Below are 15903 nucleotides of genomic sequence, written 5' to 3' on the forward strand. Positions count from 1 at the left end.
CTTTGGTTCCTGTCCTGGAACTAGCTCTGTAGACCAGGCTGGTCTCGAACTCACAGAGATCTGCCTGCCTCTGCCTCCCGAGTGCTAGGATTAAAGGCGTGCGCCACCATCGCCCGGCCTATGCACTGTTTTTTGAGGCAGGATTTGACACTGTCTCCCAGATTAGCCTAGAACTCACCCTGCAGCCCAGACTGTCAGCCATCGAACTTACAGCAACCCTCCTGCCTCTGCCTCTTGAATTCTCGAGTGACAGGTGTGTACCACCACATCTGGCTTGTTTTGACAAATTAAAAAAAAAATCTTAGAAGTGCTCCTCCAAAGGCACAGAATTAAGAATTTATATACAGAGATTTTATTGTTCTAGAATATCCCAAATGAACTCAAATACTAATGTCCGTGTGGGCCAAGCAGGCTTTAACTAGCCGAAGACTTGCCTCGTTGTCCTGTCTCTACCCCTTTCATAATCAACTTTTCAGTCTGCAGACACTTAGCAAAGTTCATGATAAATCCCATCCTCCTGCCTCAGCCTCAGTGCTAGGATGATAAGCCTGCACCTATCAAACATGCCCCTTTATAATTAAAACTGGTATTTTTAATTGTGTGTGGCTGTACATTTGCGGAAGTCAGAGTATAACCTGGGGAGCTGGTTTTCTCTTTCCTCCATGTGGGTCCCGGGAATTCAGTTCACGTCCTCAAGCTTGGTGGAGCCATCTTGCTCTTCCCTGAAATCAACTCCTTCTTTTAGAACTTTTAAAATTTCATTTCATGGGCATGGGCGTTTTGCCTGAATGTGTGTGCATGTACCATGTGCCTTCCTGGTGCCCAAGGAGGCCAAAAGAGAGCATCGGATCCCCTGGAACTGGAGTTACAGCTGGTTGTAAGCCACCATGTGGGTGCTGGAAATGGTACCCAGGTCCTCTGGAGGAACAGCCTGTGCTCTATGTGCCGAGCCACCTCTCTAACTCCCAAAACTACTCCTTGGTACATCTGCTTTAGAAGACAGTTTCGCATCTCGTAATCCTGAAGATACTAATGATTAGAGACAGAAAGGCCACCTATATGTAACCTCACTCCACAAGCAGGCATGCTCACATGCATATGGTGTCCCAGGCAATGCTGTGCTGTGGCCCCATCTCGAAAGAACCCAGATGCCCATAGAAAAGAAAGTGGACAAACTGTGGGCTGATCTCTCCACAGAGTAGTACGCAGCAAAGAAAACGTATCACCCACAGATATGGATGACAGCAGGCGAGTTTGAAAGACAAAAAGATGACCCCAAGGAACCAGGTCCTGCAGAATGATGCTTATTATGGGGTCGAAGGGAGCCAAACCACAGCTCCTGCTGAGGAAGGTGTGCTAAAGTCATAAAGCTAAAAGAATGATCAGGCAGTGGTTATAATGGAGCCAGCCCCCGTGTAGGCCTGTGGTCCGGTTTCTGGGGCGCTGACACCCACAAAGGTGGCGATTTCTCAGCTTGTTCATTTGTATTTTATTGTATGTTTCTGTGTTTATGGAATTTCCAAATGGGGGGGGGACAGAGGGCAGGTGGGGGTGATCCAGGCGCCTGGTAGAGATGGGGCCATGCCAACGCCAGGCCAGCCGCCCTGTCTAGCATGCTAGGGCTCAGTTAGCGGTCTGCTCCTAGGAGCTCACAGGTGCTCCTGCCAGGGTCTCCAGGGTGACCTAAACATCAGCTTGGAAGCCCCCCTGCGATCTGCAACCCTCCCAGAAGTGCTCTGAACCTTCCAGCTCGCAAAAATTGTCTTTGGCTCAACAGACCCTCATTTGCTCAACGACGGCCACCCACACTAGTCCCTACACCAAACCCTCCGCTCTTTAAGTTCTTCCTTCCAACTGGGCCCGCCTGGTTCTAGGCAGCAACACGGACCTGGGGTGGCAGGCAACGTCCTCTGTGCGGGAGGATCTGTCCCGACTTCCCCCTGTGCCCAGCCGCGCCTGCTCCCGCGCCGGTGATTGGTTGCGCGCATAGCCGGGTGGGTCTTGCTCCAGGGCGCAGGGCCCAGGTCTAGCCCCGGCTTCTGGCTGGGCAGCTCTCCCCTCGCACCTCTACTTTCAGCGGAACTGAGGGAGGGGGAAGGGGACGGGGAGAGAGGCGCTCGGGGGTGGGGATGCTGCCAGGCTCTGCGGCAGCCCGAGCCGCTGCCGAGCGGCGCACACCGCCCTCCCTCGCTCGTTCGCTCGCTCTCTCGCCTCCCCCCCCCTCCCCGTGGGGAATTTTCAAGACTGCGCTGCTGCAATTTCCCCCCGGCCGAGGCTGTGCCGCGCCTGGCTGCGCGCACACACGCTTCCGCGCGCAGAGGAGCCGGCGGCTGCTGAATCAGGAGGAAAACAGATCGGCTTTTTTCAAAGCCGGGGACCAGCGGCTCCCTGACCCCTCCGAGCCCCGCCGCGCCCCTGCGCCCCGCTCCTCCGCCCCCCGCTCTCCAACCGGGTTGGATTAGGGGGAGGGGCTGCAGCGTTTTCAGGAATTTTCTATTCTTTCCAGGTCTAGGAAAGTCAGCAAAACAGACGGACAGATCCTTCTCTGCCACCCTCCTCCCGTAGCAAAGACCTGGTTTTGGCTTTTTTTTTTTTTTAATTATTTAATTTTCTTCTTCTTTTTCAAATGGGCAGAGCCCACGCCTTTAGCAAGATGCCAAGCTGACCCGGACCTCCGAGGACTCTGAAGCTTATCGCTGCGTCCCAGGGAGGGGGGACGTCCTTCGCTTAGACTTCGCGTTTTAAAGGGGGTGTGCATTGGAGCGTTGCTTTAAAAAAATCTTTTTACACTATATATTTTTTAACTGATTTTTTTTTAACTGAAAAAATTTTTCCCTCTCCGGAGTGGGTGGCCGGGGATCGCCTGGATCGCGTCCCCGGTTATTTTTGCCGCGCCCCTCCCCCGCGCCCCGCCCCCGCGCCCTCCCCCGCACCCCTCCTCCCGCCCGGGGTCACCGCCTCTGCCGGCATTTCCCGAGCCGCGCTCCCCGGCTCGGCCGGGCCGTCCCGCTCGTGAGCCCCCGAGCCGAGGCCGGGCGCCGCCGCCCGATGGGCTGGGCCGTGGAGCGTCTCCGCAGTCGCAGGTGCAGCCGCCGTCCCCACAGCCCGGCCAGCCTGAGAAGCGGCGGCGGTGGTGGTGGTGGTGGTGGCGGTGGCCGTGGCTTCCGCAGCGCTCGCCGCAGCAACAGCAGCCGCCGCGTAACCCGAGGCCCTTTGCTCTTTGCAGAATGGCCCGCTTTGGAGACGAGATGCCGGGCCGCTACGGCGCAGGCGGAGGAGGCTCAGGGCCGGCCGCCGGGGTGGTCGTGGGCGCCGCGGGCGGCCGAGGAGCCGGGGGCAGCCGGCAGGGCGGGCAGCCCGGAGCGCAGAGGATGTACAAGCAGTCGATGGCGCAGAGAGCGCGGACCATGGCCCTCTACAACCCAATCCCCGTCCGCCAGAACTGCCTCACGGTCAACCGCTCCCTGTTCCTCTTCAGTGAAGACAACGTGGTGAGAAAATACGCCAAAAAGATCACGGAATGGCCATATCCTTTGCCCCAGCCCGGGCGGCTGCGCCTCCCCTCCTCCTCTCCACCTCCTCCTCTTCTCTTTCTCCACCTCTTCCTCCTCTTCCTCCTCCACCCTCTGCGGGGCTGAGAGAGAGACCTGGGGGCTGTGGGAGCTGGGGGTCTTCTCGGCGGCTAGGGGCTGGAGATGAGGGCCCCGGAGCTGTGCGAAGCAGCCTCCCGGCCTGCTGGGATACAGCTGCAGAGCGAGCCTGCGAGTACTTAGGAGGCTCGGGACTCGGGGGAGTGAGTGGTTCCTTGCAAAGACTGAAGGTCTGGGTCTTGGGTCGCGCAGGGACACTGATGGGGGGCTCTTCAGATGGGGTCTGATTTCTTCCTTTGGAGCCCTAGTTGGGCCAGTGCCTGGACGCTTTAGGGCCCACACGTGGGCCCTCCTCAAATCCTATAGAAAAGGTCCTCGGCCTCTCCATCCTGGTGTTTTACCCAAGGTGGGAGCCTCAGGCCTAGGGCATGGGACACCATGTGGCTTCGTGGTGGAGTCATCCCAGCCTCAGTGGCTCTGGGTGGGCCCCCAGCTGTATCTGGGGACTGTCCTGTTTCATGGTTTGGGGAACTGTTCCTCTGTCTCCGTGTATGCAAGTCCTGTTCCTCCCGTCACAGGTCAGAGCCCCTTCAGCGTTACCTTTTGGGGTCTAAAGAAACCTAGACCTATCTACCCGGTGAGGCCCATGGCCTGGGAAGACCTGAGGTGGGTTGTTCCAGGATGAGAGAAGGCAGAAGGAAGGAGAGGAAGTGGGCCCCTTTGAAGGGTTGCTTGTGGGCTTGGTGGGGTTTAGCTTCTCACACCCTGGGGGGCCGGGAGGGAACACCAGGAGGATCAGTCTCCATATTGGCATCTTGGACAGGTAGCCACCCCCCCCCCACGAAAGACCAGAGGAAAAAGGCAAAGAGCCCTTTTTCCTCTGCTGAGGAGTGATTTCACACACACGGTGCCCCGAATTTCTTGAAGTCCTCCTTTGCTGCTCCTAAACCTCGGCATCTGGGAAGACACAGGCAGGCGCGGGTGGATAGAGTCGAGGTTTCTCTGTCATCTAAGCATGACCCAGATTCCCGGTGTGGGGGGGGACACACCCTGCTCCCCAGGCTGGCTGGCCACCCCGCCATGCCCAAATGTACCTCTTTTCAGGCTCCAATTCCTTGAGGGCCAAAATGACACGGGCTGGGCAGATCCCATGAGTTTGCCAGGGGTCGCTAGCTCTTGGGTAATGGGTGGGGCCAGTCTGTCTCAGCCAGGACTGGGCCCTTTGGGCTCTTGGAGTCCCTGCTCAAAGAGCAGGATGGGCGCGTTCTTTTCTAGGGGCTCCAGATGGTCGGTTCCTGGGGCTGTGAAATTACACCGGGGGAGCATGAGGTTTTGGAGCAAGTGGCTTCTGTGGAGGCTGGTGAAAATTAAGATCTGTGCAGTGGAAGGCTTCTTTCTGAGGGGTGTCTCCCTAACCATAGTGTTGTTGGTGCTTAAGGTAGGTGCCAGAATTTTGCTCCCTGAACTCCTCCTTGCCAAGGTTGGTCAGTGTGTCCTCCCAAACACTTCCAGCCCAGTAAAATGCTTAGAGGACATGTGACTTTAGTACCCAGACTGGAATCAGTAGCTGGGCCTTAGAGGACACCAGGGGATGAGAACAGGCCTTCGGATGTTCTAGGGACTGTCCGGGGAGCGACCACCATACTGTTAAATGACTTTCCCCCTTCTGAAGCCTTCCAAGAGGAAGGAGAGGAGTTGGGGAGCCCTTCTGCTGTCCTCAGCTCACCCCATCCATCCCGGATGCTGCAGCTCTGAGAGCTGTCATAGCTGAGCTGAGCCTTGGGTACCCCGAGAGCACCCCAGCCTTGTCTGTTGGCTAGCCCAGACCTCACTCCCTCTGGGGAGCTTTGGGATGAGTGTGTGCAGTTTCCCGCCCTCTCTGCAGCGCTTCTGTTCCCTTTCTGGTCTGAAGAATTATACAGCCCCACTCCGGAAGGGGGCGCTTCCCATCCCAGGCCTAGCCAGCCTCCAAGCCAGGTCATCATGCAAGGAGCTGCTTCCGGGAGGGGTGGGAGGGAGGGACGGAGGACCCGAGGCTGTTCCCTCAAGAAATTCAGGCCGGTGGGAGGAGATAAAATAGATTTGCCTGGGAGTCAAGGCACTGCACAAAATACTGACTTAAAAAAAAATCCAAATACTATTGGTATTGAAAAAATAAGCAATTAAGCAATTTCTCTAAACTTAAAAAAATGTTTCAGCGGTGCAGGGTCTTAGGTAGTTCAGGATAGCCTCAAACTCACTATGTGGTTGAGTATTAGGTGAGCCACCACACCCTGTTTTATGCTGTGGTGGGGATGGAACCATGGGCCGCACACATGCTGGGCAAACACTTTTAGCAGCTGAAATACATCTAGAAGTTATTGGAATAAAATCTAAGGTGCATACAGGCAAGCACAAGGTTGGAACTGGCATCCTTGATGGCTGCTCAGGCCAAAGGACCTCTCTCCTCCCATTCCTGGCCACACCCCAGCAAGATCAGCTGACCTACCTGGCTTCTAACCTCCTTGTGAGCCTCATGCAAATGAGATTGGAGCGGTATTCTTTTGTGCCTGGCTTCTCTGTGTCTTAGAGATGTTTTGGCATTTAGAATGTGACTGCGTGGCGGCCTCACGGATGTTGATCCTAGAGCCCTTAGGGGTGTTCTGTGCTATGGAATTTCCCCCTCTGAGCTCGTCTTCAGGTGGACCGGCCCATGACTTTTTGATGTGTGGAGCCCAATTTAGAAATCTGTTTCCTGGGGGTCTTGGGACAACATGAAAAGTGTCTTTGCTGTCTGTGGAGGGAGGGTTTACAGGGCTGTGGAGTTGACTGCCAGGTCCAGTGTGGCTAACTGCTCGAGGGAGGAGCCTTGCTTTCTCTCCACCCTGGGACAGTTTGCCACCTCAGTCCCATCCTTTTGTCTCCCAGCAGCTCAGGCTGGAGGCCAATCACGAGAAGTAAGAGTTGTCTTTGCATCCGGGTCAGAAACTCCGAGGAAGTTCTGTAATCTGCCCTGTTCGCTCAACAAGCTGCCCTAAGTGCACACGCCTTCACCCTCCGTCCCACTCACTGTAGGTCTGACTGGAGCGTAGAGAAGAGGGGCCTCATGGCCTCCGCAGAACTAGGATCTGTTGACTCCATAAGGGGTATCTTAGCCTTCCTAGAGCGTCCCCTCATGATGCCACCTGCTCCACCAAATGTCAGTGTCATCTTCCTGGTCCCCTTATGCTCGTGCCTCCTCTGCACTGGCTGTGAAATTCTGACTCTGCCAGTGCTGGGCCCGGCCTGTGTGCAGATGCATCGCCCTTATCATAGAAACTCAGAGACCCTGAAGTCACCGTGCCGACAGGGGCCTGTGGGCACTGGCAGGCTCTCCTCCGGAACTGAGAAGTATGGTGGGACCCCTCCCCCAGAGATGTAACGTCACATGTTCAGACGCTTGGCCTGACTTGAAACATTCTGGACAGTTCTGTTGAGGTGGAGGCATGTCCTGAGTCATAGTTTCTCTATCTGCTACATCTACTTGTCAGAAGTTCCCAGAGGAGCCCCCTGGGAAGTAGGAGTTAACCTGGCCTTGCCACTGGGAACCTCCACAAAGGTGTGATCCCTTATCCACAGTCTCCAAATCCAAACATCTCAGAACCCCAAGAAAGATCTGCCCATCTGGAGGCAAAGCCAAACAGGCTCGGGGTTTATAGTGGCCTTTTGAGGTGCTCATGCGTGCTAACCATGGGCTCTGTCAGTGAACCCAAAGCTCCAGCTCTTGTGCAGCCCACTTGGCAAGAGTCAGGACAGGTTTTGAAGAAGAAAAAGCAGGGTGTTTAGTGAGCTCCCCACCCCACCAGGAATACTGCAGAGACGGTGGTGGGGCATTGGAGACTCCTGACTTAGCTATGGTGTTCAGCTTACAATTTGCTGTCTTAACCAGAGAATAGAGAAGGGGCACATAAGCAATAGGTACCATATTCGGAGTTGTGGTCTATCCTGGGCTAGCAGCGTATGGTCTGTTGACAGTTTGTGTTACCAGGCAGTTGAATAAACAGTAGTGCCAGGTGGTACAGTGATAGCAAGGGTGATGTCTGTTGTGTGGACATACTGAGGGGCAGCAGAATTGGTCGGGTGATGTCAGTTTATGGTTTAGTGTTTCTTTGGTTGTGGTTCCACCATAAGCCAAGGAGTATTGGTCTGGTAGTGGTGTGGGCCTTGTGCTCATAGAGTTCATTTCATTAAGATGATAGTTCTTGTCTGGCCCTGGGATGTGGGTGAGGACTCTGCCTTTCCACCCTGGAGCACTCCTGTGCCAGAGAAGTCTTGCTCTATAGGCTATGTTGATCTCAAACTCATGGCCCTGATGTCTCGGTCTTCAGAGTGCTAGGATTGTATTCATTGTGCTTCTGGGGAACCCCTAGCTGCCAGCTCAGGGCTTGGGGTCTCCAGATCATCCTGACACACCCTGTCTTTTCCCTTCTACTTGGAAAACAGGTTTGAGGAGGTGTGGTCTCTTTGTAGCAGGCTTTGTCTTCAGTGTGCACTGCTAGATGAGTTTTGACAGGTGTGTGGGGCTGTGGAGCCAGCGCCCTACTTGACATAGGGAACAGCTCCATCTCCCCAAAATATTCCCTGTTCCTCTTCTGAGTCAGCACCTCACGTCTCCCGTCTCTTGTGACCTGTGACCTCATCTCCATGCTGTAGTTTTTTCCTTTTCTAGAAGGTTCTAGAAATAGAATCATGCAGTAGCTTTTTTTTCCCCTTCAGGGCTATGGATGGAACCCAGGGTCTCCTGCATGGTAGCCAGAGCTCCACCACTGAGCTACAGTCATAACTCTTGATTATTTGAGACCAAGGCTCTTGATTTGCCTGCCTTCTTGATCCGCTGCATCCCATGGGTGGGAGGCAGGCAGCAACACTGTGCCTTCGGAGGTGAGCTTCATATAGGTCTGTAGTAGCCTGCGTGTCATTAGCTTATCCCCTCCCCAGCCACCGAATCCCCATCTCATTAGATAGCCCTGGCTGTCCTGAAAGTCACTATGTACAGCAGGCTGGCCTTGAATTCACAGAGATCTGCCTGCCTCGGTCTCCTGAGTGCTGAGAGTAAAGCACCTCAGTTTTGTCTCTTTGACTTGCTAACCAGTATTCAGTGGCTGGGCTGTAGTTTGTCCCAGGTCCCAGCCGAAGGACATTTGAGTGTCTCCAGGGTGGGCAATTATGAACAGAGCAGCTGTCAGTGCTGGTGTCTGGGTTTTACCGGGAGTGCTGGGGAGCTGTGTTTCATTTCTCTTTGGTAAATACACAGGGGTGGGATGGGTGGATCTCCTGGTAGGAGCGGGCATAACTTTGCCAGAGGTGAGGTGGCCAGACTGTCCTCCACAGTGGCCACAGGAGACTGTTCACTGTCTTCACTTGAACCTCAGGTCCTGAGCTCCAAGTCATGGGGAGCCTCAGGGCGAAAGGTGAGACACTGAGCATCATGGGAAAAAGTGGTGAAAGTGGCTATGTTAAAGGTTATACCAGTCTCTGTGCTCACACTAGAAAGGGTCCAAGCCAGACTGGGTGGCGCCTGTCTTCTTCGTTACAGTGGGACTATGCTGATGTCACCTGACGCGTTTGTTGAGTGACTGCAAGAGGAATCAGTCCTCACTCAGAAGCTCTCCAATACCCCGTATGATTCCCCTTATGCTGACATTTCCATGTTTGGGGGTTTCAGGGCAGAGCGCCTGGAGGCTGTGAATGGGGCTGGTAAGCCAGGGAAGGTCTCCCAGGTGGGGCTTGCCGGAAAGCTGCCTTCAGAGCCTTGGGGGCTACTGCAGGTGCTTGAGGTGTGCACCCTCGTTTCCTGCTTCCCGCAGAATTGAATGTGCTTGTTCTGTGATGAAGCCCAGCTAGGAGGGTTTACTTGGCCCGCTCTCATACAGCCAGTGCATCTCCAAGAGTCAGCTCTGAGGAAGGGGCCCTGTGTCCTGCAGAGAACAGCGGGAGAAGAAACCCTTCAGGGGCTGGGGATGTGGCCCAGCTGGCAGAGTGCTTGCCCGACATGCACAAGGCCCTGGGTTCCATCCCCAGCATTGCAGAAATTTGGGGTGGTGGTGCATACCTGTGATCCCAGCACTCAGGAGGTGGAGGCAGGAGGATCGGAAGCTCACAGTTATCCTTGGCTACATAGCCAAGCTGAGGCCAATCTGGGCTACATGAGACCCTGTCTCAGACAAACAAAAACTTCAGTAGAACAAAACAATAGCCAGAAAATTCTTCAGCATGTAGGTAGATCAGCCCCGAGTGTCAGACTCCTTGAGGTCACTCCATCTCTGGTGTTGGGACCTCTGTTTCCACATTTTGGGTGGTGAGGGGACAGCTTCTGTTTGTGTCTTCAGAGGGTCTTGAGGATGGGGGGAGGGGCATGCAGAGAAAATGGTTGGCATGTCAAGAAAGTTCCAAAACCTAAAAGCAGAATTCCAGAGTCATTCTGTCTCCAGTGTGTTGTTTCGTTGTGTGGTTTTGTTTGTGTAGCTCAGGCTGGCCTTGAGTTCCATATATAGCTGAGGCTTGCTCTTGAACTTCTCCCACTCTGCCTCCTGAAGGCTGAGATAATAGCCCATGCATCCAAGCTCAGCTTCCTGGTGTTGTCTTCCCAAGATGAGCCATTGTGGATTTGTTGGGCAGAATATGGCTGTTTTGAATAGATCCCTCAAACATGGTGCATTCTTGGTTCTTTCTAGAAGCTTTCAGGGAAAGAGGAAAAAACTCATGTCTTTTTGGCCCACTTTTCGATTCCCATCGGTCTAAGAGAAAATTACTTCCCTTCCGCTGCTCAGTCCCTCCCTCAGGGGTGACAGGGTGAGGGTTTGATCTGTGTAATTAGCTTCCTGAGCCTCCCTCCCACCCCTTGTTCTGCCCTTCAGAACTGCTCAGGAGACTGCTCAGAATGAGACCAAGGGCTCGGGCCACTCTGTGGCCTACCCTGGGTGCACGCCACACACCCACCAGAACACTACTCAGATCTTGAGTTAGAATTTGGGAACTTTCTTGGTGCTTACGGACCCAACTGTCTGGAGGATCATGAGTTCAATGTCAGGCCGCGCCCTCAGTGAGGCCTTGTATCAGAAACCCAATCAAAACAAAAAGTGTGTTGTGTACACCTGCCCAAATTCTCAGCTCTGTTTCCCCTGATTACCTAAGAGAGTGATGAGCTCAAGGAATATATTGGGGGATAGGGCAAGATGGGAAGACAGTGTGAGCCGCCACCCCTAGTTGTTCTGGGTTTTTTAGATGTCCATTGGTTCTGAACAAACGAGGATGTTGGCCTCTTCATTAATGCATTCTGGGTATTAATGTTTCTGGGTACTGGGAATTGAGCCCAAGACCTCACATCCTGTGGTGTGTGTGGTGTGTGTGCGTGTATGGTGTGTGTGTGAATGTGTGGTGCGCGTGTGTGTGCATGTGGTGTGTGTGTGCATGTGTGGTGCGTGTGAGCGTGTGGTGTGTGTGCGTGTGGTGTATTCATATGTACGTGTGGATAAAGTAGTTGTAGAAGCCAGGGGACAGCCTTGGATGTTGTTCCTCAGGTGCTGTTCACCTTTTTGAGAGTCCGTCTCTAGGGTTCTCCAGTTAGGCCAGGGTGTAAGGCCTCTAAGCCCCAGGGAGCTACCCATCCCCACCTCCCTAACATCAGGATTAAACGCTACTGCCCCTGATTTTATGTGGGTTGTGCAGCTATTGTTCACTGACGGAGCCATCTCCCTGCTTCAGCTCTAGGGCCTTACACCTTCTAGCCTGGTGATTTGTTTGCTTGTTTCTACTGTTTACTGTTTGTTTACAGTCCCACTAAAATGCCTAAGCTAGCCTTGAACCTGTGATCCTCCTGCCTCAACTTTCTGGGCACCAGGCCATCAGATGTGAGCCTCCACATCCAGCTCAGTGGTGGGCATTCATGCCCAACAGAAAGGACAGGACTTTATCCGGTGACCGCTAAGTGACAGAGGCACCTGTCTAGGTGACAGTGACCTCCCTCTGAAAAGCCAAGTCGCTTTGTGAGGAGGCCCGCTGCCTTCCGGAAGCTGCTGAGAGACAGCTGTGAGAGAGGCCATTGCCAGGAAGCAAGTGCTGACGTCAAGTTTGGTCATCTGGCTTCCATCAGGCAAGGCCTGGATTTTGTTCTGCATGGGTCTTTTACTTTTTGTTTCTTTATTTGTGTGTTTATTTAATGTGTGTGGAAGCCAGAAATCAACCTCCGGTGTAGTTCCTCAGGAGCCGGCACATTGTTTAATGAGACAAGGTCTCTCATTGGCCCGGAGCTTTCTCGGTAGGACTGGCTGGGTGGCCAGCGAGCCCTGGGGACCTTCTGTTTCTACCAGCCTAGTGCTGGAGTGACCAGCACAGGCCACCACGCCTGGCTTTTTATGTGGGTTCTGGAGGCAGGCACTTTACCAACTGAGCCGTCTCTCAGACCCCCGCCCCTCACCTTTTCAGCCCAGTGCTGGGCATGGAAATAGGGTCTCACCAATGCTCGCCGTGTGCTCTACCAGTGAGCAGCACCACCAGCCCTCTTATTTAGCTTTTATCTGGGAGGGGGAGGTCTTACTCTTCCTGCCCCAGTTTCTGAGTGCTGAGTCTTAAAAGTGTTTGGCGGTTGGGTCAGACCTGCCACCAGGCTGCGGCCACTTCCAGCCCCTGGAACCTAGGACAGGTCCGGCTCGGTCACCCTGCTGGTGACTGGCACTCACACCCCAGGTGGTCTTTCTGCTTTGGGCTGTGCATTTCATATGAATGAATGTATAAAGTGATTTAGGGTGTGGCTCAGTGATAGAGCGCTGGCTCCATGTAGGAGGCCCTGGCTTTCATCCTTAGCACCTCTCATTATTCCTAAATCAAGGGAGCAATGCCGGTACCAAACCTTGCTCCACAGGATTAGGCAGAGCCTGGCCAGCCAAGCTCTTGAGGCCTTCACCTGCACAGTTTTCTGTCCTTATAGACCTGGACATGGGAGGGGCCTTGGGGTTTGTACTTGCTGCTGTGAAGCCCCATTTAGAGGGGACCGGATTAGGAGGGAAGGGACTCAGAGAAAATAGGGTAGAGCCGAAACAGATGTGGGTGGCTCAAGCTGCAGACGCCACCCCATCCCTTACACCTGCTGCCTCAGGCTTCTTGTTTTCTCAGTGAGGGCAGGGCTCCTTTGTCTGAGGAACTGCAGAAGGAATAAAGAGACGAAGGGGGTGTGGATGGTCTCCCTATACAAAGTAGAACCGCACAGTCTGAAGAGTGAGGTGGTATTAATTAATTGTGGTCACTCCTCTGCATCTCTGGGGACTGAATACGTGTTATTGCATTTGCTGATGCTACAGCCACGTTACTCATTTCATTTGGGGATGGTGGGAATGAATTCCAGAGCCTTGTACACTCTAGGTCAGGACTGCACTACCAAGCCACACTCCTGAATAAAAAAACTGGCTTCTCCCTGTGGTCCACTCCCAGTCCCAAGCTCTCAAAGGCAGCTGGTCTTTTGACTTGCACTATTAACCGCCGTGTGGGTGCTGGGAACTGAATTTGGGTCTTGTGCAAGAGCAACAACTGCTCTTAGTCACTGCGCCATCTCTCTGGCCTCTGCACTCTGTTTCTGAGCTTCACTTCTGGCTGTATATAGCTGCAGGTCTGTATGCTTTCTCTCTGCTCACATGCTCTGGTGAGTTCCACAGTTTATCCATTCTTGGTGATGTCCGTTTGGGATATTTCCAGTCTGGTGTGACTCTATCTCGTTTGTTTGAGGGAGCAGTGCTAACGGGGGTACTTTCCGAGTCAGGGAATGAATGAGTTCAGGATGTTGTTTGAGTCTATGCATGGGCATCAAGTTTCGGCTAGAATCAGCTGAGAGCTGCCAGCGTTTAGAGGACACCAGCCATCACATGGGCTGGTCTTCAGCAACTTCACAGTCCACCAGTGTTTCTTCTGCAAGACTGGGTCATTCAGTCAGCCCCATGCCCACCTGCGGGTGTGGGAACCCCTAGTTCGGGCCTTGGTAGTGGCGATGGCTGCAGAGGAGTTTAGGGGCCGAGTCAAGTGGAGAACTTGAGGCCAGCAGTGACTCAGACCCCAACTCTGAAGGCCTCTGACTTTGTCTTCTGCTGTAAATAAGTGTGCAAACTAGAGTTCACACACAGAAGCTTAATCCTCAGCACAAGACGGTTGAGAGGTGAGGTCTGTAAGGGATAATTCGGGTAGAGATAGAGGCATGGCTGAGCCGAAGAGCTCTGGCCTGGAATCCTCCAGTAGATTCTGACTGGAGCATAGCTCAGAGGTAGAGACCCCGCCGAAGATCTTTCTGCAAGAGGCTATGGGTGAACTTAGTGGTAGAATACCCCCGGACTAGGATCCCCAAATGAAGGGTTGTTAGGGGCCTGGCTTCTGAGGGGGGTGCTTGCTCTGGACTCATCAGATGAACAGGTCCTGAAATTTCTGCCCTTGTGGATGGGTGAATGCTGTGGTTGGGGTGATGGGCTCCCAAATGGCAGGAGGATTCTCCTGCTGCTCCCCAGCCCTCTCTGTCTTTGCTGTCTCGCGTTCCTCTCTCTGCTATGGGATGAGGAGGCGTGATGACCCTCATCAGTGTGCCTTGGTATTGGGCTCCAAAGCTGCGAGAAATGCATTTGTTTCCTTTATATGTTACTGAGCATGAGATAGTCCATTGCAACATCACACAGTAGGCTAAGGGCATCAGGATTTTTATGGCTCTCCTCTTGGATGATGGACTGACTGACTGACAACTGCTTTAGTGCATGTGATGCTTTCCGTGGTGTTTTCACGGGGAGATACCCCTCCATGATGGATGTATGTGGGCTCCTCTGACCCGGTGCTTGGATTAGCATATGGCACATAGTAGGTCTGTGTGTTTTTATTCTCCTTTTGCATCTCTCATCTTATTCTGTGCCCATCCACTGTTGCTTCAGGATCTAAGCTGAGGGGAAGGCAGGTACAGCCTTCTCTTCTTTTCCCCCAAGTACTGTGGAAGGAGCGCAGCACCCCTACACACACATGCTCTGTGAGTGCTCTACCACTGAGTTATGCGCCAGACCTTGCTGAGTGTTAATACTAGAATCTCTTGGTTCCCAAGCCCAGGCCAGATTTTCCCCACCTCTCAGCCATCTGTTTGTATGTTCCTAATCATCTCCCTCCCGTTCCCTGTGACCCAATGCCAGACTCTCCTCACCCCCCACTGCTCCTCCTTCCTCTCCACATCCTTTCTCCATTGCTCACTCTGTCCTTATGAGTGCCTCTTCTCAAGGCATCTGATACTTCAAATTCCTAAGCACGGACCATCTTCTGCAAGGGTGTGACAAGGCTTCAAACTGTTTGGGCATTGGAGAAATTGGAAAGAGTTGGAAAGGTTCGTGGCCTTTAACTGCTTTTGCAAGTTTTTCGTGTGTGAACTTTTGACAGTTCTGACTGTTTTAGTCACATTGAAGTGGTCTCTGTTGTGAATCGTGGCTGCATGGCTTGGATGATTGCATTGATGGGTGGACAGTGTCTTGCTGTGATAAAACGCCATGACCAAGGCATCTTAGAAAAGAAAGAGGTTTTTATTGAGGGTTTACAGTTCCAGAGGAATAAGAGTCCATCATGGCAGGGAGGCACTGCAGCAGGAACAGGAAGCTAAGAGAACACATCTTCAAATACAAACTTGAAACAGAGAGCAAACCGGAAGTAGACAAGCCCAAATACTCTCAAAGCCCCTCCCCCAGTGGTGTGCTGTCTCCAGCAAGGCTTTATCACCTATCCCTGCCCCAAAACAGCATCACAAACTGGGAACCAAGTGATCAAATACTAAAATCCATAAGGATCATTCTTATTCAGACTACCACAGACAGGTACATGGATGGATGAGTGGATAGTTGCCTGGATGGATATTTAGATAGATGTGCAGTGGATGGATGGATGTTGGATGATCAATGGACAGATGACTGGATGGTTGGATGGACAGGGGAGTGTGTGGGTAGGTAGGTCAGTAGATGGATGGGTGGGTGGGTGGATGAGTAGATACCTGGGTGGGTGGGTGGATGGATCAATAGATAGATAGATGAGTGTGTGAATGGATGGATGGTAGATAGATGGGTGGACAGATGGATGGATGAATAAGTAGACAGGTGGGTGGGTGAATGGATGGACACAGAGTAGATGGATGGATGGGTAGATAGATGGGTGGGTGGGTGGACGGATGGGTAGATAGATGGGTGGGTGGACAGATGGGTAGATAGATGAGTGGGTGGGTGGACGGATGGGTAGATAGATGAGTGGGTGGGTGGACGGATGGGTAGATAGATGGGTGGGTGGACAGATGGGTAGATAGATG

General features: G+C 53.2%; 1 protein-coding gene across 1 annotated transcript in view; it reads left to right on the forward strand.

Moving 5' to 3' along the window:
* The first annotated feature begins 1616 nt into the window (after positions 1-1616).
* The window catches only part of Cacna1a (calcium voltage-gated channel subunit alpha1 A), a 243021-nt gene continuing 228734 nt past the window's right edge, over positions 1617-15903 (forward strand). Inside the window, 1 exon segment of the mRNA XM_026777920.1 lies at positions 1617-3526. Coding sequence (XP_026633721.1) covers positions 3228-3526 — 299 coding nt within the window. The 5' untranslated portion in view covers positions 1617-3227.

This window comes from Microtus ochrogaster, unplaced genomic scaffold, assembly GCF_000317375.1.
Source record: "Microtus ochrogaster isolate Prairie Vole_2 unplaced genomic scaffold, MicOch1.0 UNK90, whole genome shotgun sequence".
NCBI lineage: Eukaryota > Metazoa > Chordata > Mammalia > Rodentia > Cricetidae > Microtus > Microtus ochrogaster.